Genomic DNA, 23,003 nt, shown 5'->3' with positions numbered 1-23,003 from the left:
CAGGAAACAGGATATCTTGGATTTTAGTTTTTGCTGAAATCTGAAGTTGTCTGCATAAAATGTTGGTTCTAAAGGCAAATAAATTGTGCAAGGCTTGGCACGTCTGCATGACAAACCAGCTCGACAGTCAATAAAGAGCTCAACTCCAAACCCCTTGACAGAGACATCATAGATTACATAGATTATCACAGATTTAAACTGGCTATTAAAAACGAGCAATCCGATTTAGTCATACTTAGCATATGTTAGGAATAAAACAAACAAAAAACAACAATGGCACATGATGATTTTTATATGCTTACAATCACACTGAATGATGTGGAACATCTGTGAAAGAAGTTAGTTCCTGTTCTCACTTACATGATACACCAAAAGTATGTGGACCAATCCAACCAATCTCACTTCTGCTTGTTAAACATCCTATTATAGAGTTAGAGTTCACCTTACACTTTTTTAGATATGACCCCGAATCAGTGTCTGATCTCACTAATGCTCTTGTACCTGAAGGAACACAAAATCCACCCTTCAACTAGTGGAAACCCTTCCAAAAAAGAGAAGAAAGGAAATATGAGATGTGATGTTTACCAATCACCCTACAGGGTCATTAATGGATTCAACACTTAATGGTGTAAAGGGTTTACTGTACTGTAGCTTTAAGTGGGTGGAGTTTAGCATATCACCGTACTGATTAAAACGAGCAGTGGACAGAGGAAGCGTTGTATTGAGTCCTTGCGTAAGTGTCGCTACAGGGCAGTGAATGCCTGCGCTTATTTCTCGCGTACCAGCGCTAACTGAGGCACACACACACACACACACACACACACACACACACACACACACACACACACACACACACACACACACACACACACACACACACAGGATCTCTACAAGCAGCATGCATTAACTCCATGTACCATGTAATTCTGGATTAGTGACCCACAGTGTACAGAGCTGAAGGTGAGTTAAAGCGCATCTCTCATCTCTCCTCTTTATTTCTCACTTCTCTTGTGATTGCGCTTATTCTCTGGTGTGATGACGATGTCAGGGCGCTTATCTGATGGTCTGACTGACTGTGCACCTTATAAAGACTCGTGTTTGGTCATTTCTGGTGTAAAGAACACCAGACACTTTCTTTTACAGGCTACAGCAGATAATACGGCTGTGGCTCCTGATACACAGACTGTTTACGCAAAATCTCAGACTCTGTTTCATGGTGAATCTTTAATAGTTTTTTCATTGTAGGACGTTGGGCATACAGATGTTTATATATAATATGTGTGTGTGTGTGTGTGTGTGTGTGTGTGTGTGTGTGTGTGTGTGTGTGTGTGTGTATGAGAGAGAGACAGAGAGAGAGAGAGAGAGAGAGAGAGAGAGAGAGAGAGAGAGAGAGATATTAAGACCCTGTTATTGTGTCTATTAATGTTTTATTGATCATATTAGATAATGAACAGATAAAAATCTCTAATAATTAAGCGTATTTTGTAATAAAAAGATCACTAGGTTGCAAAGTGTGTTATGATGTGTGTACACACACACACACACACACACACACACACACACACACACACACACACACACACACACACACACGCTATCAACCTTTTCAGTGTTTATTATACATTAATGCCATATAGGGTTTAATATAAGATACATTCGCTTTTTAATGATTTATGTGTTTATGTATTTGTGTTGTTGTAAATGTGTGAAATCATGTTTAGTGAGTGAATTTGCCTGCTCCACATTTCTGCTGTATATCCGCACCACGGTAAAGAAACTTGTCCTGCATTAAAGTCATCATATGAAGCCTTCAGGTCCAACGCGCTCTTCAGCACCGTGCGTGTAAAGGGACGTGCTGTTGCAGACTAGAGCACTACAGGGCGCACGGTTCGAGCCCCCGAGCCACTGACAGGACCGCACTTTTCCGGATGAGTCACTTGGCTGTTTGAGGAAGCTTCATTTCGTTTTTCTTTCTTTTTTTTTTTTTTTGGTGGGCTAGACGCAGTGCGCATGCGTGCGCTCACACGCGCTCGTTGCCTCCTTGCCGCGCAAGTAGAGCGGGTCCGGTTGCTTAGAAAACGCGGCCAGAGTTGTTGTAAAGATAGAAAGTGTGTGTGTTACAGTGTGCGTGTGTGTGTGTGTGTGTGTGTGTGTGTGTGTGTGTGTGTGTGTGTGTGTGTGTGTGTGTGTGTGTGTGTGTGTGTAAAACAGTGTGTGTGTCTGTGTAACTGTGTGTGTGTGTGTGTGTGTGTGTGTGTGTGTGTGTGTGTGTGTGTGTGTTTGTGTGTGTGTGTGTGTGTGTGTGTGTTACTGTTTGTGTGTGTTTGTGTGTGTGTGTCTGTCTGTCTGTCTGTCTGTGTGTCTGTGTGTCTGTGTGTCTGTGTAACTGTGTGTGTGTTACTGTGTGTGTGTGTGTGTTTGTGTGTGTGTGTGTGTCTGTCTGTGTGTCTGTGTAACTGTGTGTGTGTGTGTGTTACAGTGTGTGTGTGTGTGTGTGTGTGTGTGTGTGTGTGTGTTACAGAGTGTGTGTCTGTATGTTACAGTGTGTGTGTTTTAGTGTGTGTGTGTGTGTTTTAGTGTGTGTGTGTGTGTGTGTGTGTGTGCTAGTGTGTGTGTTAGTGTGTGTTCATTCTGATTGAGATTTTGTCACAAAAAAATAAAACCTTTTGGGCTGTGTGACAGGACGATATGTTTAAGTTATCAGGGTAAATTTTGCAATATTTTGATTTGTATCATTACAACGTCGCAGTGTTACACAATGTCACAGTGGCCTATTAAGTCAAATTTCCCTCTTGATCCGTTTTAAATTGATTTCATTTTGCAAAATATTTTTTAACAAATAAAACAAAACAGCGTTTTTTCAATATTTTTCACTAATGTGTATGTTTTTTTTTCAATTCTAAAATACAGTTCTAATTAACATAATAATTTTATTTAATCGCATCAAAACAGGAAGAATCTCTTCTACCGGTGAGCCATGACTAGGAATTTAGCACAAAGAAAGTTTATCAATAAGATGCGAGTGAAACGATTAAAAATCTGTATAAATAGCTTCAAAAATGAGTTTAGTTTAAATGAAAGGTTCCCACGATGATGGGGCGCTTATAACTACATTCAGGTGTCACTGATGGAACAGCAGAACGAATCTGTCTCCAAGATGTTAAATTGTATTTCAGGCTTGTTTTCCCCAAAGTACTGTTTTATCATACAAATTAGCTGGAAATATTTCACTTGCATCAGAAATTGATCAAATTTTCTTGCATCATTTTGCTCTCCAAAGCATTCAAACTGGTTCTATTCAATTCCTGTATAACCTCATTGGTTCATAATACACAGAAACTTCGCAACACACGACGTTGACTTCCGCTGCCCATAAATACAGCAGACAAATGTCCGTAGCGAGCGCGTCCAGCCTGGTACGCCTTGCACCTGTTGCGAGAGGAAGCTTTCGCCCCGTGGGGTTCATTATCACAGATCACGTTGCACTGCAAGGAGCGATTGTGTACAGTACACGGTCAGAGGAATGCATCATTCAGGGGGGAGTTTTCATACTTGTGTGTGGGATTTTTAGTTAATAGATTAGATTTTTTTAATGCTTATGTAGTCGTTTTGTGCTGCAACATCGAAATAGTAACGGTTATAAACAAACAGTTACAGTTGGATTTAAAGGCACATCTAACATGGTCTCTGGTCCAAATGCTTTCTCCTCTTACAGCATTGTGTAAAGATGTGAGCCGGTGTGTGAATCTTGCTGTATATATATATATATATATATATATATATATACGGAACATAGCATCATGGGGTATGTTATAGGAAAATAATCCAAGTGTTTCAAAGTGCTTTTTTTTTTTATGTCTCACTGACCCATTATTCACTTCTTAAAGAACAACACGTCGATTTTTTTTGATCCGTTTACAGTTAATGATGTTCTAGTTAACATCTTCAGAAGTTCCTGTTCTCGTTCCCTCAGCATCCACGATTTTACAGTAAATTCTGTAATCTGTTTGTTTTTTTATCCTTAGATTATTCGGAGCCCCTGTGAACCGCGAGTTATTATTGAAACGAGGTCATGAGTTCGTATAAACATGCGATTTAGATCAGTTTTGAATAATCAACAGCTTTGTGGGAAAACGTTAATAGATTGCATGTAACAGCATAACGCAGACTTGTAGAACATCGATTCTCTCTCTTCAGGTGATGCTCTTATACAGTAGGTTTCTAAGCTCGACAGGTGTATAGATCGCAGGTTGCTTTATAGATCGCCTCATAGCGTGTGTTCGATACTTGTACGTAAACATAAACCGAGGCGACATTGTCTGCAGCAACAACAAGGATTATACAACTATTTTTCATGAATGCCTTACATATTTTAAAATCTTAAAGCTTGTTTCAACAATACCATATATGGCTTGTCATGAAATATTAAGTCATCTCCTGGTCTTCATTTGATGCTGTGTTATTTTTACCTACCGGCAAACCCATCTGAGGGTTTACGCTCACTAGACATTTTCCATAAATGTAGACCTATGCCGAGACAAATCATTAGGCAAAGCTGGTATTTTAAATAAATATTCTCAAGTTGTAACCTGCTGTGTGTAATGGAAGGTTTCCAGTCTAAACAATTATAATGAAAAGCCCTCAGTAACAGGGATCACGCAGTACTGGCTTAAAGAATAATATTAGCATTAGGTTTTATTCAGTGCAGTGTAGTGTAAACACTGTTGATAATGAGGCAGTGGTGAAATTTCCTCAAAGAATAACAGTGACTCTGAGAGACTCTTAGAGACTCCTACCTGTGACAGCAATGAGCCATCATTCAGACAATTCTTCTTCTTCTTCTTTTTTTTTTTTTGTAAAAGTGAGTGTTTGTCATACCATAGCTGGTGGAACCCGGGGAACATTGCTCAATCTATATTTTCTGAAAGACCTCTGAAGCACAGTGCAATAGCACTGCTTCAATTACAGTCAGTGAAGACTGTTAAATAAATAAATAAATAAATAAATAAATAAATAAATAAATAAATAAATAAAGACAGAGAGGACCGCTGTCCTCAGTGATGGCCCTAGGTTGACCGGTCATAAATTAGAGAGATCAAGCTACACTTCTCAAAAAAGATCTCAATAACAGGAAATGAAAAGGACGCATCCACTGATTTATTCAAACTGTACTATGTGTTTTATGTCAGAGTAAATGTTAACAATGGTTCATGTGACATTCTTCCCTCCACGGCTGTGTTTTCAGGTACAGCGCAGCAGTTTGGTGGCTCACAGCTTTAGTGAATGTTTCCTGGCTTGAATGCTACTCGATTGCTGCTGGAGCATGTCCATTGCAGGCTTGACTGCCCAGGACATTTGTTTACCCCCACAAAGCCTCTTCCTGCATAGCAGTCAATGCCATAGCATGTCCAGAGCCAAGCCCTCCTGGAAATACGACCATGAACTTGACAAGTGAGTGTTACGGTGGGCCGTCAACGTGTTATTGTAAACTGAACCTTGAAGATGGATTAGTTTTGTTTGGCTCTGTCCATGCTCTGATAAACTCACAGAAATGGCATTGATTGTTTGACATGATTTTAGCTGATTGCTTTAGTTCTGTGCAAAAAAGTGAAATGTTGATATTTTTCATCTTTCAGCTTCTACTTCAGTGTTGATGCCCCTGTAAATTGCAATGTCCAATCCAGGCAGCAGGTGCCTTCGTTCTTAGCAGGAGACAGTAAGCTAAACCTTTCTATCTGTGAAATAAAGACAGACAGTTTAATGCTTTGTACAGTATGTCATTACTGGTTGTTTTCTTTCTTCTTTGTACAGAACACAGAGTCACTTCCTATACCCTGCACGGTCCCGGAGCCCAGGCCTTGCCTCCCAGAAAGTCCATACCCACACAGATCTGCATCTCCTCCACGTTTGTCCCACACACCCCCAGTCCCATTGAAGATGACCAGGTGGTCCCTGGCTTGCAACGACTCACCGTATCGGACCACATCTCCCCTCCTCAGACGCCTAGTCGGGCAGCGAAGCCTCTTCCCCCAATCCCTTGCTCTGTGGACTTACTTCCTGACCAGACTGTGGACAGTGAGGTTGAGTTCTTTAACGGAGATGACAGTCGTTGTTTGGTATCTGATTCTTTCTCAAAACCTTCCCATTTCCGCTATGGCATGCCTAGTCGACGGAGTTTAAGGGAATACGGACAAGTCAATTATGCCTATTTTGAAGGGCCAGTGCCACCTCAAAGGAAGCAACATCAGCAGTCAAAGAAAAAACAAGAACATGAGTCCCAGGAAAGCCTTCTTCCACAGCGAAGGGAACCGGAACAACATGAACACCAACAGCATCAGCACAAAGCGACGTGTCTACGACAGCAGGAGCGCGCCCAACGCAAACTCCGACGCTCCCATTCAGGCCCTGCAGGCTCCTACAACAAACCAGCTGCCCTTCGCCTGTCCTGTCATCACCGGAATGCGCAAGACCTGGACAAGCCCGAAGTTCCTCCCCGGGTCCCCATTCCCCCACGACCTGTCAAGACTGGCGACTACCGCCGCTGGTCAGCAGAGGTCACCGCTGGGACATGTAGCGATGATGACCGACCTCCCAAAGTTCCCCCTAGAGAACCTCTGTCCAGCAGTATTCCCCGTGCGCCGAGCCCCAAAAACCTTCCCACTTACCTCAACGGCAAAATGCCTCCCACACAGAGCTTTGCCCCAGACCCCAAATATGTGAGTCGGGGTTTGCAGAGACAGAACAGCGAGGGTTCCCCCTGCATTTTACCGATCATGGAAAACGGCAGGAAGGCTAGCACGACACACTACTTCCTGCTCCCGCAGCGACCCACGTATATAGATAAGCATGAGAAGTACTTTGTGGACAGTGCTGCTGCGAGTCGAAGGACAGAGGCCTCGGGCAGCAGTCTGGACTGGTCATGTGACCGCAAGAAGAAATCACACTCAGATCTCGTATAAGGCGAAGTTAATAGGACATGGACAATACTTCATTGTGTGAGGACCAAACAGACTCTTCTGCTGTTTCTAAGCAGTCGTTATTGTTGTTAAAGATTTACCCTAGTTTTTGAGAAAAAAAAATTAGGGTAAGTTCCATACAACATGCAGTTACTGATGATTTTATTTTTGTTATTGTTGTTATTATTGTTATTCACTAAATGGAGACAGAACGGTGGTAAACAGTGCAGCTGCAAAGGCACTGGTCACACGATAACATCCCCAAATAATTATCTTTTATACATTTTATTAGCTCATTGTTCATTATGTGAAACCCAAGTGTTTAAGATGCAGATTATGCTGCAGTAGATGGGTATGAGCTGGTCTGGTACCTCATTTTATTCAGTGTTTTTTTTTTATTTTATTTTACAGACTATGTTGCTAGTAGTCAGGTATTGCTTTGAAGATTGCTGCTTCTGTGGCCGGCGGCGAGCCGCGGAGCGTCGCAGGTGAAACTGTGGAGGGACGCCGAGTCAGTAGAGCATCTGTTCAGTTTGTGTCGAACATTAAATATGAAGTATGCCTAGGCCGAAGTATTTTGTGGCCAAAGGATTGAAGGATATTGATATGACACCTGACTGTTTCATTGTTCTTTCATGAAGTTGGAAATGTATGCTGTTTAGCCCCTGGATCACTAGTGCTCTTATCTGTGGTATGGAAACTGTGTGTGTGTGTGTGTGTGTGTGTGTGTGTGTGTGTGTGTGTGTGTGTGTGTGTGTGTGTGTGTGTGTGTATGAGAGAGAGAATGGATATGGATGACCCATCTTTGTCAGATTTGATTGTAAAAACTGCAGTGTGCATGTTACATAGGAACGGCTTAAATGTAGCATTTGTGTTCATCTTTCTGCACAGACAATTTTGCAATGCTTCACATTCAGGAAATGCACCCACAATATCTTTTATTTTTGTTTGAAAACACATAACACAAGCTTAAGTTGCCGATTAACCGCAGTTTTTGGAAGTTTCTTCGATAGAATATGCGAACAATATTAGATCTGATGGTTCCTTATAAACCCAGGTTGGCAGTGAGAACATAGACACCTAGCGTGTATATACAGGAGCTCCTCCCGCATTTTCATGGTTTTAAATCGCAAAACTACCTCTAATGTGACTTTTTGAGTGGGGGGGGGGGGGTAACACGGACCAAAATCTTTGATCTGTTTCTCAGTACAAAGTCAATTAAAAAGAAACAAAACAAGCAAATCTACACTGCAATCATTACCCAATTAAAAAAAATTCAAATATAATTGGCCTCATAACTTAAATTAAATGACTTTCTTTCTAAAACTCAGCCCTGCATATTTGTTGCGCAAAAAAAAAACCCCCAGGTCTTTGCTCTCTTGCCGTCGTCTTTGAATAGCTGTGAATAAGCTGTGAGTCAGAGTTGTGAATAGGCCTGTCCTACCTCCCATAGTGGGAATGAAAAATCATTCTCTTTATTAATATCCCATTATCTCAGAACGATAACGAATCGTTCATGAACCCGATATAAAAGTGTTCGTGATCTGAAGCTCTTTCCTCTTCCGTGCATTTCCAGGAATACCGGTAGCTCTCTATTTTTGATTAAGCATTGAGCACTCAAGCTCAAACCTTGTCTCTGATTAAGATAAAGGTGTATTTAAACCCGAATACACGGCTCTGTCCATGTCTAGCACAATTGGCCGACTCAACAAAACAAAACCGACTTTCCTGTTCCGTGTGCAAGCATACCTATCAGACATGATTGCTGTGGGTGTGGGCCTCAGAGACTTTGGCTGCTGGCAGCAGGTAAATGAGTTGTTTTATTGTTATATATTGTTATATAATGGTTATACACCATTGTGATTACTCAGTAAATGTAGCAGGTGCATCGTAGTTACCTTGAGAATAATGATTTAAAAAAACAGAAAACAAGCTCAGAAGTCAATCATCTACACACAGATCAGGAACGTGCGTAACTGATGCCACTTTCTTTTATTTTTTTGTAGTGTCCCTTTTTTTTATTTTATTTTTTTTTTACAAAATTCATTTATCAGAAAATGTTTACATTGTACTATTTAATCTTTGACCTGTTTCCTATGTCTTATCTAAAAGAAATGAAGGCAAGTTCAAGAAAAAAAAAAGATCGATGTTTTCTGCTGTTGTATGGAAGAAGTAAAAAAAAAAAAATGCACTGAGAGAGAGAGAGCAGTATATTGTGATGTGTAAAAGTATTTAACACAGTCCTCTTTAGCTACACTGAATAGTGCCGTGTGTAGTATAGCTCCTAAAGGAAAAAAGAAAATAAACACTTATTTATGAACCGTGTTTGTGCTTGAATCTTGATGTCTTGTTCTATCTCAGTTTGTAAAAGATGGTCTGAGCACAAAGATATTGCTGTTTTGCCTGTTTTATCGCCCACGCCCTCATGAGCTGCCTCATTACTATTGGCCTTGTTCCAGGCAGGAGGAAGGTGAATTACGTCGCCCAACCGCTGATCTCAAATCAGCACACAAATATATATTTAAAAAAAATAAAATACTGATTAGGGTCTGATTTCACACAGGGGTGTTAAGGCCACATCCGTGTTACAGAACAAATTGTACCAGAAGTGTCAATCACAACACTCACAACACACACACACACACACACACACACACACACACACACACACACACACACACACACACACACACACACACACACACACACACACGACACCCTTACATTACTTACATTCGGTTCATTCCCTTCATTACAAATTGTAATCGTCATTGTAAATCTTTTGCCTCCTATTCAAGGATTATTTTATTTTTTTGTGAATGAGCTGAGTATGCAGTCATCACAGTTTTCAAGCTGTTACAAAACGTTTTACTAACGTCTAAAAAACATTATCTCATAACGCGGAACGCGCCGATAATGGCTGTTTTCATGGCAACCTCATCGTTATTAATTTTGATAGACTCATATTTAAATGTTACTAATAACAATGTTACTGCTTCTACTATAAAAACAGTGACACACTATATTACAATAAAACAAACATTAATTACTGCGTTAGATAGTGACATCATTAAACCGTAAGCTTAAATAATAATAGTTATAATGCTGTAAGTCAACATTAGCCTATAAACTGTCTAATGATGCTTTAATCAAGGATTTCACAAATCATACGGTGGGTGCCAATATTTTGAGTTCAACGCAAACCTAATTTATGTTAATTTGTGTGGAACATAATGCATATGTAGTTAACGTTTAAACAAATATCAATAAGTACACATTAACTGAGTAAACAATAAAAGAATTACAGGTGATTTAAGCCGAACTTTATGGTTTGCTAATGTTACCTGATGCAATAAATAAGTAATGATTAATACAAGGACTTCCTGTTTCCATTCTGAAGTTAACTGTTTTCCTAAAAATGCATGTACCAAAGTTTAGTTTCTCATATATATATATATATATATATATATATATATATATATATATATATATATATATATATATATATATATATTCATTAAAAAAAACACACACACACATTGACATTAAAGTCAAACTGAATATAGTTTTGTTAAATGTTGTAAGACAAATAAAAAAAAAACAACGCATCTCATCATGTAATACAGCTTTAATGCTGAAACTCAAAGCACCGACACAGGGAACTTCTTCCATAGATGTTACATTTGCATACACTATCACTGTTAAAAACAATTTGTTTTTTAATCTGTTTATTATTAAACTCAGATTATATCTAGTGTCCAGTAGTGTAAGCTTGGAAGAACCTAGACTATAGCATGCAATCTTCTGTAAGCTTCAGTAGGCCAAAGCTTTAACTGTTGAGTCTTCACTGACAATACTTCAAGTCAAGTCAAGAAGCTTTTATTGTCATTTCAACCATACTGTATATATAGCTGTTGCTGTACAGTAATCAGAACCACTTACAGAGACAGTGATGTCCCTCTTGTTGGATTTGAAGTCACAAACTAGAACGTGGGGTGATTCACTGTTGATTTGTGTAATACGGTTGCCTGTGTGCTCTTAGCTACACAACATACTGCAGCTGATTCCTGTTTCTACACTTCATTAATTGCCCCGGCTCCACAGGCACAGTGACCCAAATTCATCGCTGGTCTCCCTTTAGGCGTTAGTTAGTGAGCACTCTGCTGGTGGTACACCACAATTTATTACTGTTTAATAATTGAACCAATTATTCAACCATGAATCCAGTCTTCCCTCTCAGACCTACTAAAAGAAGCCCAGAGGGAAGAGCATTAATATTGTAATGTAACTTACAATGATGGATTAGAAATGCTTAAAGGCTTTTTCTAAGCATGTTCACTGCACAATTTGTGAATGTTTTGGGGATAAACATATCGTACACATGAACGACAAAAAACCCTGGTGTGGCGAGGCATCAATACTCACTCTCTCACTCAGTCATTTTCTACCGCTTATCCGAACTTCTCGGGTCACGGGGACAGGGGGCAGGATACACCCTGGACGGAGTGCCAACTGATCACAGGGCACACACACACTCTCATTCACATACACACTATGGACAATTCTCCAGAGATGCCAATCAACCTACCATGCATGTCTTTGGACCGGGGGAGGAAACCGGAGTACCTGGAGGAAACCCCCGAGGCACGGGGAGAACATGCAAACACCACACACACAAGGCGGAGGCGGGAATCGAACCCCTAACCCTGGAGGTGTGAGGCGAACGTGCTAACCACTAAGCCACCGTGCCCCCCAGGCATCAATACAATTCATTATAAGTTTAAAGCTCCTGACTGATCAGCTTCATATGATAATGATGGGGTAGCTCCTACTAGGATGACCCCACCTATATCCACAGTTCACAAGGGCAAAAAACTGATGGAAATCACCATCACAAGTGTTATGCAATGGGAAATTTCAATGCAATGGGTTTTCACAACCCTATCATTTAATTTTAAGGCACTTAGTGACTAATGTTTATCTCGTGTTAAAGGCCTAGTGGTGGCAGCTTGGTAATAAAGATTTTTCAATTTACTGCTTTGTCACATGCCGATAAGTGACTCACCAGTGAGGCATAATATTTAATTAATAGCGTGCATTCATCTGCCAGGATACATAAACGGTGCAGGCATTATCAGTTTATCAATCAGTTGTTTTCAGTTTGTTGATCATGGAATAACAGACAAACACCAGCCAGGTCATTTAGCCTGTTTTATAAGATAGCATGGATAGATCTGCATATGTGCAATATTTTTTTTTTTTTATTGTTGTTTATATATTTATTTTTTATTAAAACATACAGATTTGAGATCATAGTGCAATAAATAGTGGGAGAAAATAAATTATGATATAAAACACAACAAACACAAAAATCTATTGTTTTTTGTAATGTGCATTTACAGACCTATACTGCCATCTAGTGGATATAATCAACAGAGGGGAGGGAGATTTTTCTTTTCATTTACACCACATCCAGAAGTGTTTTAGTCCCTTTACTTCCAGAGCAGTTTTGTATGCTTACTAAGTTTAAATCATTACATAAACATACGCCAGATATTTCCACTTCTCAAATACGTTATAGCAGCTATAAAGATAAAAGCTGTTACTTCAACAGCTTTCCTTTATTCTGTCTTTTGAATTTTAAAGCCAAGACAAAACAAAAACAAACAAACAATCAAATAAACAAACAAACAAAAACTCATTGTCATGTTACAGAGAGACTGAAAAAATTTTAAACTCCGCTGCTGCGCTAAATATGTCGGAAAGCTTTAAAGTTACAGCTGTCACAAATCCCTGACACTGGAGACTCCTTCCACATGTTAAACGTCTCATCTTTAATGTTAATACTGAAAATTCAACTTCACTGGAATTGAAATTAAATCTAATCAAAGACCATATTACATAGCAAGCAAAAATAGGTTCAAAACTTGCTCCTGTGTTCGGGCAGCATCTTAAATAAAAATTTTGAAAATTATTTAGCTGCTTATATACTCGTTTCTCTTAATGTATAAACATAATGTATAAACGGGTGAGTAAATCTTAATACCAGGATTATAATGGCTGCTTTTCAGTCAGCTTGTAATGTGAGCAGAACTGAGTAATAAATTAAACACACCTGTGAGTTACTAATTAGAGCTGCAAGGTATCTTTTAAAGGACGTATCCAGCTCACACTCAGCTTGCAAAGTCGTAATTACGACCTGGACGCGTCAGTAAGAAAGCGTGGTGGAATAAATGGATGGAAAAATAAAAGGATATAATATGTAAGGATAAAGTTTACAGTGGCTTTATAAATAGAATAAAATATTTCATAATAGATCATATTATGATAAATAGATCATAAATAAGCAAAACACAACTTATGAGCATTCTAAGGGCTTCATTTCTAGAAGCAGACTTCTAAATTACTTAAACTTTTTTTGTAGTATATTAGGAGAACATAAAGCTCAATCTTCTTCCGACCAAAGTGACTGAACCACCCTGGAGAACTCGAGAGCACAGAAACACGACGTCGTTTCAAGACCTTCTCAAATCCTACCGAGAGGGTGAAATCAAACAGGTCCAGCAGCATTGGAAGTTAGTTCATGTCTATAACGTTCCATCATGTAGTACATGGCATAAGGACATTTTGTAGAAATAAATATTGTCTAAAGTAATCATTTATTAGCTATTATTTGTATTTTCTTTGGAAGTGTTCCAAAATGATAATGTAACCTACAAATCTGTACTAGTGTAATCATTTCGCATCAGAATAAAAATGAGAGATATCGATTTAAAGTCCTCTGTCACAGTTATTTACTGTGTAGGAAAGACAGCATAGCTTCAGAAAGATATACATAAAATCATGGCTTTGCTTCTGTTATTGTACAGTGTCTTCACCTAAGAGAAGGAAAAGAGAAATAACATGAAACATAATATCTGAAATATTGTTTGATTTTAAAACAAATTTAACACAGTATTTCCAGGAGAGTGAATGCATGAGCTTACACCTTACTCACGTCACTGTCATGTTTTTAAAAGTTCTAGTAATATTTAAGTACAGTTATATAGAAAGTAAGATTAAGTACTGTTTTTGTTGTTGTTGTTTTTAATCAGCTGTGGAGCTTCTTAGTATTATTTTGGTTTAAGAATGCATTTAGAATTCTTTGAGCATTTGGTGCCATTTTTTCATTCATTCATCTTCTACCGCTTATCCGAACTTCTCGGGTCACGGGGAGCCTGTGCCTATCTCAGGCGTCATCGGGCATCGAGGCAGGATACACCCTGGACGGAGTGCCAACCCATCACAGGGCACACACACTGTCATTCACTCACACACACACACACTACGGACAATTTTCCAGAGATGCCAATCAACCTACAATGCATGTGTTTGGACCGGGGGAGGAAACCGGAGTACCCGGAGGAAACCCCCGAGGCACGGGGAGAACATGCAAACTCCACACACACAAGGCGGAGGCGGGAATCGAACCCCCAACCCTGGAGGTGTGAGGCGAACATGCTAACCACTAAGCCTTGGTGCCATTTTATTTACTTTAAAAAGACATGTCATATTTACATATGTAACTATAATGTAGGTGATAACCAATAAAGTGACTTCATGTATACAGAATACTTACCTTACAAATAAGGTATCAACATTCTCAAAATGTCAGTTAAACACTGCAGCCTCTGCATCTCGTAGATCGTTATGCATAGTGTACTTCTGAAGATGACCTTCAAAGAAATATTCCAGTTAAATAAAACTTCTGATTATTTATTTATATTAACATCATTCAAAATGAGCATGAAATAAAATAACTTAAATTTTTGTGACCTCTCTCGGTGAAGTCGAAGAAGTAGTCACCAAACAAGCTCAAACTTGAATGACTTGAATCATAACTGCTGCTCAAAGACCTATAAGAATAGAGAATTATGAGAGATTTATCTGTATATCTATTTGTTATATTTATTACACAGCACTACTGAGTTCTGGATTCTGATTGGTCAATAGATGTTGATTAATTTTCTATAATAGCAGCTCTGACAGTAGTGAAGCTCCAAATGACAGGTTTATTGGTTAGTTAATGCTCTCCTTCTGATATGTTATTGTTTCCATATTAATTCCTCATGTTGGGTCTGGCACAATGATGAGTAAGAATGTGTGTTGAAATTTTCTATAAGGAGACGTTTGTTAACATTTTTTTGGAAGGAGTCTCCAGTGTCAGCACTTTGAAACAGAGATCGTTAGGACACAGGAGTTTACAGATTCTTGATAAAAAGATAGCTTCCAGTTTATTCAAGAGAAAGTCAGAGAAATTCCGACTGCTATTTTATGAGTGATAACAGAAACAAACTTGTTTCCTGGATTTTCCACATTAAATGTAATAAGAAACAAATAAAGTATAAAATTTCATGCTTTAATAAATAAGACTAGAGGCAAATTGCTATTATATACTGTAAGAGGAATAAAAAAAAACCCAGATGTGCTGTCAGAGGGAAAACAATCAACTTAACCCCACATTACTACACCACTGTGTCATTGATTATTTTACTATAACACAGCGTAGTATTCCTTACTTGCTGTTTCTAAATACTTTTTAGTCTGTTTAAATTGTATGTAAAATTGTACACTTTTGTCAGTAGTTCCTTTTGCTACAGAGATTCTTACCAGCATCTACAGCGCCTCATCCGTACTACTACGATCCCGATTGTCACAGTTATGAAAAGAAGAAGGGCAGCTCCTAAACTCCCGAAGAGTGCGCCATAAAACCCTGCACCTCTGCGGAAAAGCTCACACTGTGGACCGTAGTATTCTTCAAAAGAAGACTTGTAGCATCTGATGGAGTTAAAAAGCACAGTGAAATGTTACTTTCCAAGAATACCAAGAATGGCACAGTTCATAAAGGATGCACCTGGTTAGACATTAGATACTTACAGGCACATCGGGCCAGTTTTCACGTTCACACAATCTCCGTGAGCGTTGCAGTATCCGGGGTTTTGTTTGCATGGCCCCTCACATACCCAGGCACCTTCCACCAAATTCAGTGTGTAATTGGCAAAATCCGAACTGCAATTCAAGTATGGTTTCAGGTCTGAAATTTCTTATTTAGTAGGGGGGGGGAAACAATTAGTTTTTTTAATTAGATAAAATAAGATAATGAGATAAGATAATGATAAACCATTGATATGATTACATTGACAAGATATGATAAACCTTTGAGAAATCCTTGTTTAAAGAACAAATTGGAGAAATTTCTGTTTTCCTTTTTGTGAAGCTATGGGAATTATTACTCACTTTCTATTTCAGCTGTCTGCATTAGAATCTCTTCATCCTGAACAGAAACATTTCCAAGTGCTTGACTTAAATCTTGAAGTATATCTGGACTATCAAACAACTTTATCAGAGAGGGTTGTAGATCCTTGTTGAGAAAATCTATTTGGGACTGGTTGTTGGGATAGTTGTACACTGCAATGCTTTTGACAATAATGCTACCAGGTCTGTGGAAAAATGTGATATTGGATTACAATAAGTCACAACAGAGATTTGCAATAACCATATAAGAAAAAAATTGCTGTGAAGTGAAATCATCATGACCACAACCTATAAAATGCCTAACTTATAAAAGTTCCTCACACCATCATGCTTATTCTCTAGGCATTCTTGCCAACCCAAATGCACCCTTGTGGCCTTTTGGTCCTTCATCCAGTTGTAGACCAACATTACACCATTATGCTTTTCCCTTCTGCTTCCATTCATTCTTCTTTCATAATTTGCATGTTGTTATGTGTTTCTGCTCACTACAGTGTGGTGATTATTTGAGCTACTACAGTATATCTTTCCAGGCACTCCTGGCTTCTGTGTAAACTCTAGAGACTATTGTGTGCGAAATTCCCAGGTGATCAGCAGTTTCTGCAATACCCAAACCAGCATCCATTCAGTTTGATCAGCATCCAACACATAAATGTATAGAGTACGATAATCAGTGTCTTAAATCCAGGGTGAGTGTGATGTAGGCAGGAGTTTTTATGGGTGACATATGTGGGATAGTGGTCACAAACTGCCAACTTTGCTGTTGGCATATTGGAAAGGAATTGATCAAACCAGAATACTGCACTATATCTGAAGGAAACCACCCTGAAAGGAACTTACAATAATCTGAGGATCTTTACATCTCTGAAATTTTGTGGAGCTGCTCTTCTGCAAATTCCAGAAAGCTGTAAAAACAATTAAGACAAGTTATAAAAAAATAAATAAATAAAGGAAAGTTAAAATTGTCAATCTATAGGAGAGAAACTAATCTACATACCCCATGTGATAAAATTGAAATCAATTTTTTGGATGCCTCAGAATTTAAATTGCCATAGTCAGTATTATATTCCTTTAAAATTCTCAAAGAAATGTTTGCCTTTCTTGTAGGTCTCTCCTCAGCTGCAATTAATTCAAATATTTAAGTATTATTCAGACATATGAAACAAATGATCACAATACAGAATAAAACTACTGTTAACTTTAAGGAAATTATATACTTACATAATATAACAGGTCTTGTGTTAACTGCAAAACTACATGAATCACCATAAGTGTAATCACTGCAAATGCATTCACATAATCCAGAAGTCACATTAAAGAAACATGGTGCTCCATTACACTGGCAATCTGTACAGCTGTTTACGGTGATAGTTGATGGAGAAGATGGACTTGTCGGTACAGAATTTTGTGAACTAGTAGAAGGTAATTTAGTGGATTGATTCAGTTGATCAGCTGTAGATCCGAGAAAAGAAGTTGCACTGATGGTAGAGGATAGAGATGTGTTTGATATACTTGATGTGTACTCTGATGAAGTTGGTTCTGTAGTGTCAGAACTGAGAGATGGATGTGTTAAAGGCATAGATGTCGAGTGGGGGGATGTTGTTGAATGGACAGCATCGCTTGAGGCGGAAAAAGTGGAGTGAGCTATTTCCTCTGTTGTTAAAGTTGTTGCTGAGTCACTAGTTGATTGAGATTGCATCCCTTCAGTTGAGAACTCTGGACTAACTTGTGTGGACACTTCCTTTGTAGGAAGTGATTCCGTTGTAATTTCTGTAAATGATGTTAGTATAGTTGTGGACATGTGTTCAGTTGTTGAAAATGAAGCCATGGTTTCATCTGTGGATGGAAATGCTGATGATTGCTGCATTGTTTGGTCCGGTGAAGGTGAAGATTCAGAAGTCTGTCCAGTTAGGATACTTGATGTGTACTCTGTTGAAGTTGGTTCTGTCGTGTCAGAACTGACGGAAGGATAATCTGTTAAAGGCATAGCTGTCGAGTGGGTGGATGTTGTTGAATGGACAGCATCGCTTGAGGCGGACAAAGTGGTATGAGCTGATTCCTCTGATGTTAAAGTTGTTGCTGAGTCACTAGTTGACTGAGATTGCATCCCTTCAGTTGAGAACTCTGGACTTACTTGTGTGGAAACTTCCTTTGTAGGAAGTGATTCTGTTGTAATTTCTGTGAATGATGTTAGTATAGTTGTGGACATGTGTTCAGTTGTTGAAAATGAAGCCATGGTTTCATCTGTGGATGGAAATGCTGATGATTGCTGCATTGTTTGGTCTGGTGAAGGTGAAAATTCAGAAGTCTGTCCAGTTAGGATACTTGATGTGTACTCTGTTGAAGTTGGTTCTGTCGTGTCAGAACTGACGGAAGGATAATCTGTTAAAGGCATAGATGTCGAGTGGGTGGATGTTGTTGAATGGACAGCTTCGCTTGTGTAAGAGACAGTGGAATGAGCTGATTCCTCTGATGTTAAAGTTGTTGCTGTGTAACTAGTAGATTGAGATTGCATCCCTTCAGTTGAGAACTCTGGACTTACTTGTGTGGACACTTCCTTTGTAGGAAATGATTCTGTTGTAATTTCTGTGAATGATGTTAGTATAGTTGTGGACATGTGTTCAGTTGTTGAAAATGAAGCCATGGTTTCATCTGTGGATGGAAATGCTGATGATTGCTGCATTGTTTGGTCCGGTGAAGGTGAAGATTCAGAAGTCTGTCCAGTTAGGATACTTGATGTGTACTCTGTTGAAGTTGGTTCGGTAGTGTCAGAACTGACGGAAGGATAATCTGTTAAAGGCATAGATGTCGAGTGGGTGGACGTTGTTGAATGGACACCTTCGCTTGTGTAAGAGACAGTGGAATGAACTGATTCCTCTGATGTTAAAGTTGTTGCTGAGTCACTAGTTAATTGAGATTGCATCCCTTCAGTTGAGAACTCTGGACTTACTTGTGTGGACACTTCCTTTGTAGGAAGTGATTCTGTTGTAATTTCTGTGAATGATGTTAGTATAGCTGTGGACATGTGTTCAGTTGTTGAAAATGCAGCCATGGTTTCATCTGTGGATGGAAATGCTGATGATTGCTGCATTGTTTGGTCTGGTGAAGGTGAAGATTCAGAAGTCTGTCCAGTTAGGATACTTGATGTGTACTCTGTTGAAGTTGGTTCTGTCGTGTCAGAACTGACGGAAGGATAATCTGTTAAAGGCATAGCTGTCGAGTGGGTGGATGTTGTTGAATGGACAGCATCGCTTGAGGCGGACAAAGTGGTATGAGCTGATTCCTCTGATGTTAAAGTTGTTGCTGAGTCACTAGTTGACTGAGATTGCATCCCTTCAGTTGAGAACTCTGGACTTACTTGTGTGGACACTTCCTTTGTAGGAAGTGATTCTGTTGTAATTTCTGTGAATGATGTTAGTATAGCTGTGGACATGTGTTCAGTTGTTGAATATGAAGACATGGTTTCATCTGTGGATGGAAATTCTGATGATTGCTGGATTGTTTGGTCTGGTGAAGGTGAAGATTCAGAAGTCTGTCCAGTTAGAATACTTGATGTGTACTCTGTTGAAGTTGGTTCTGTCATGTCAGAACTGACGGAAGGATAATCTGTTAAAGGCATAGATGTCGAGTGGGTGGATGTTGTTGAATGGACAGCATCGCTTGAGGCAGACAAAGTGGTATGAGCTGATTCCTCTGATGTTAAAGTTGTTGCTGAGTCACTAGTTGACTGAGATTGCATCCCTTCAGTTGAGAACTCTGGATTTACTTGTGTAGATACTTCCTTTGTAGGAAGTGATTCCGTTGTAATTTCTGTGAATGATGTTAGTATAGTTGTGGACATGTGTTTAGTTGTTGAAAATGAAGCCATGGTTTCATCTGTGGATGGAAATGCTGATGATTGCTGGATTGTTTGGTCTGGTGAAGGTGAAGATTCAGAAGTCTGTCCAGTTAGGATACTTGATGTGTACTCTGTTGAAGTTGGTTGTGTCATGTCAGAACTGACGGAAGGATAATCTGTTAAAGGCATAGCTGTCGAGTGGGTGGATGTTGTTGAATGGACAGCATCGCTTGAGGCGGACAAAGTGGTATGAGCTGATTCCTCTGATGTTAAAGTTGTTGCTGAGTCACTAGTTGACTGAGATTGCATCCCTTCAGTTGAGAACTCTGGACTGACTTGTGTGGACACTTCCTTTGTAGGAAGTGATTCTGTTGTAATTTCTGTGAATGATGTTAGTATAGTTGTGGACATGTGTTCAGTTGTTGAAAATGAAGCCATGGTTTCATCTGTGGATGGAAATGCTGATGATTGCTGGATTGTTTGGTCTGGTGAAGGTGAAGATTCAGAAGTCTGTCCAGTTAGGATACTTGATGTGTACTCTGTTGAAGTTGGTTCGGTAGTGTCAGAACTGACGGAAGGATAATCTGTTAAAGGCATAGATGTCGAGTGGGTGGATGTTGTTGAATGGCCAGCTTCGCTTGTGTAAGAGACAGTGGAATGAGCTGAATCCTCTGATGTTAAAGTTGTTGCTGAGTCACTAGTTGATTGAGATTGCATCCCTTCAGTTGAGAACTCTGGACTTACTTGTGTGGACACTTCCTTTGTAGGAAGTGATTCTGTTGTAATTTCCGTGAATGATGTTAGTATAGTTGTGGACATGTGTTCAGTGGTTGAAAATGAAGCCATGGTTTCATCTGTGGATGGAAATGCTGATGATTGCTGATTTGTTTGGTCTGGTGAAGGTGAAGATTCAGAAGTCTGTCCAGTTAGGATACTTGATGTGTACTCTGTTGAAGTTGGTTCTGTCATGTCAGAACTGACGGAAGGATAATCTGTTAAAGGCATAGATGTCGAGTGGGTGGACGTTGTTGAATGGACAGCTTCGCTTGTGTAAGAGACAGTGGAATGAGCTGATTCCTCTGATGTTAAAGTTGTTGCTGAGTCACTAGTTGATTGAGATTGCATCCCTTCAGTTGAGAACTCTGGACTTACTTGTGTGGACACTTCCTTTGTAGGAAGTGATTCCGTTGTAATTTCTGTGAATGATGTTAGTATAGTTGTGGACATGTGTTCAGTTGTTGAAAATGAAGCCATGGTTTCATCTGTGGATGGAAATGCTGATGATTGCTGCATTGTTTGGTCCGGTGAAGGTGAAGATTCAGAAGTCTGTCCAGTTAGGATACTTGATGTGTACTCTGTTGAAGTTGGTTCGGTAGTGTCAGAACTGACGGAAGGATAATCTGTTAAAGGCATAGATGTCGAGTGGGTGGACGTTGTTGAATGGACACCTTCGCTTGTGTAAGAGACAGTGGAATGAACTGATTCCTCTGATGTTAAAGTTGTTGCTGAGTCACTAGTTAATTGAGATTGCATCCCTTCAGTTGAGAACTCTGGACTTACTTGTGTGGACACTTCCTTTGTAGGAAGTGATTCTGTTGTAATTTCTGTGAATGATGTTAGTATAGCTGTGGACATGTGTTCAGTTGTTGAAAATGCAGCCATGGTTTCATCTGTGGATGGAAATGCTGATGATTGCTGCATTGTTTGGTCTGGTGAAGGTGAAGATTCAGAAGTCTGTCCAGTTAGGATACTTGATGTGTACTCTGTTGAAGTTGGTTCTGTCGTGTCAGAACTGACGGAAGGATAATCTGTTAAAGGCATAGCTGTCGAGTGGGTGGATGTTGTTGAATGTACAGCATCGCTTGAGGCGGACAAAGTGGTATGAGCTGATTCCTCTGATGTTAAAGTTGTTGCTGAGTCACTAGTTGACTGAGATTGCATCCCTTCAGTTGAGAACTCTGGACTTACTTGTGTGGACACTTCCTTTGTAGGAAGTGATTCTGTTGTAATTTCTGTGAATGATGTTAGTATAGCTGTGGACATGTGTTCAGTTGTTGAATATGAAGACATGGTTTCATCTGTGGATGGAAATTCTGATGATTGCTGGATTGTTTGGTCTGGTGAAGGTGAAGATTCAGAAGTCTGTCCAGTTAGAATACTTGATGTGTACTCTGTTGAAGTTGGTTCTGTCATGTCAGAACTGACGGAAGGATAATCTGTTAAAGGCATAGATGTCGAGTGGGTGGATGTTGTTGAATGGACAGCATCGCTTGAGGCAGACAAAGTGGTATGAGCTGATTCCTCTGATGTTAAAGTTGTTGCTGAGTCACTAGTTGACTGAGATTGCATCCCTTCAGTTGAGAACTCTGGACTTACTTGTGTAGATACTTCCTTTGTAGGAAGTGATTCCGTTGTAATTTCTGTGAATGATGTTAGTATAGTTGTGGACATGTGTTTAGTTGTTGAAAATGAAGCCATGGTTTCATCTGTGGATGGAAATGCTGATGATTGCTGGATTGTTTGGTCTGGTGAAGGTGAAGATTCAGAAGTCTGTCCAGTTAGGATACTTGATGTGTACTCTGTTGAAGTTGGTTGTGTCATGTCAGAACTGACGGAAGGATAATCTGTTAAAGGCATAGCTGTCGAGTGGGTGGATGTTGTTGAATGGACAGCATCGCTTGAGGCGGACAAAGTGGTATGAGCTGATTCCTCTGATGTTAAAGTTGTTGCTGAGTCACTAGTTGACTGAGATTGCATCCCTTCAGTTGAGAACTCTGGACTGACTTGTGTGGACACTTCCTTTGTAGGAAGTGATTCTGTTGTAATTTCTGTGAATGATGTTAGTATAGTTGTGGACATGTGTTCAGTTGTTGAAAATGAAGCCATGGTTTCATCTGTGGATGGAAATGCTGATGATT

At 39.5% G+C, this 23,003-nt stretch overlaps 2 protein-coding genes and 1 long non-coding RNA gene across 4 annotated transcripts; 2 read left to right on the top strand and 1 right to left on the bottom strand.

The window, feature by feature from the left end:
- The first annotated feature begins 737 nt into the window (after window positions 1-737).
- On the top strand, window positions 738-9,276 carry errfi1a (ERBB receptor feedback inhibitor 1a). 2 transcript variants are annotated; one of them, XR_007139928.1, is made up of 5 exons: window positions 738-960; window positions 5,246-5,451; window positions 5,637-5,716; window positions 5,812-7,084; window positions 7,368-9,276. XR_007139928.1 is itself a non-coding variant. In XM_027168849.2 (4 exons), exons 2-4 carry the CDS (start codon window positions 5,300-5,302, stop codon window positions 6,957-6,959), a joined length of 1,380 nt encoding a protein of 459 aa, XP_027024650.1. In that variant the 5' UTR covers window positions 738-960; window positions 5,246-5,299; the 3' UTR covers window positions 6,960-9,276. The 2 variants fall into 2 exon arrangements, 1 of the variants encoding a protein (XP_027024650.1); XM_027168849.2 differs by having other exon boundaries at window positions 5,812-9,276.
- Window positions 9,277-11,655: 2,379 nt separating this feature from the next.
- LOC125139723 lies at window positions 11,656-13,726 on the top strand. Its single transcript, XR_007138786.1, has 2 exons — window positions 11,656-13,218; window positions 13,381-13,726. It is a non-coding gene; the product is annotated as an uncharacterized LOC125139723 (long non-coding RNA).
- Window positions 13,226-18,031, bottom strand: LOC113657241 (mucin-3B). The gene is made up of 9 exons (XM_027168894.2): window positions 17,469-18,031; window positions 17,245-17,366; window positions 17,088-17,152; window positions 16,233-16,435; window positions 15,873-16,038; window positions 15,606-15,773; window positions 14,772-14,851; window positions 14,575-14,671; window positions 13,226-13,834 (listed from the first exon to the last, which is right to left on the bottom strand). The coding sequence occupies exons 1-8, from the start codon at window positions 17,944-17,946 to the stop codon at window positions 14,607-14,609; spliced, it is 1,347 nt and encodes a 448-aa protein (XP_027024695.2). The 5' UTR covers window positions 17,947-18,031; the 3' UTR covers window positions 13,226-13,834; window positions 14,575-14,606.
- Window positions 18,032-23,003: the final 4,972 nt, after the last annotated feature.

Source organism: Tachysurus fulvidraco, chromosome 2 (assembly GCF_022655615.1).
Source record: "Tachysurus fulvidraco isolate hzauxx_2018 chromosome 2, HZAU_PFXX_2.0, whole genome shotgun sequence".
NCBI classification, from domain to species: domain Eukaryota; kingdom Metazoa; phylum Chordata; class Actinopteri; order Siluriformes; family Bagridae; genus Tachysurus; species Tachysurus fulvidraco.
Note: the sequence above shows the minus strand (reverse complement) of the source record. Positions and strands in the feature narration are given on the sequence as shown.

Bases quoted from the DNA above. Each gene is read 5' to 3' on its own strand.
- errfi1a (XM_027168849.2), top strand. From the start codon at position 5,300: ATGCTACTCGATTGCTGCTGGAGCATGTCCATTGCAGGCTTGACTGCC. The intron at 5,452-5,636 runs GTGAGTGTTACG...TTCATCTTTCAG, and splicing joins TACGACCATGAACTTGACAA to CTTCTACTTCAGTGTTGATG. The intron at 5,717-5,811 runs GTAAGCTAAACC...TTCTTTGTACAG, and splicing joins TTCGTTCTTAGCAGGAGACA to AACACAGAGTCACTTCCTAT.
- LOC113657241 (XM_027168894.2), bottom strand. From the start codon at position 17,946: ATGCAATCTCAATCAACTAGTGACTCAGCAACAACTTTAACAACAGAG. The intron at 16,436-17,087 runs GTAAGTTCCTTT...ATTTTTCCACAG, and splicing joins GTAAAGATCCTCAGATTATT to ACCTGGTAGCATTATTGTCA. The intron at 14,672-14,771 runs GTCACAAAAATT...ATTTCTTTGAAG, and splicing joins CTTCGACTTCACCGAGAGAG to GTCATCTTCAGAAGTACACT.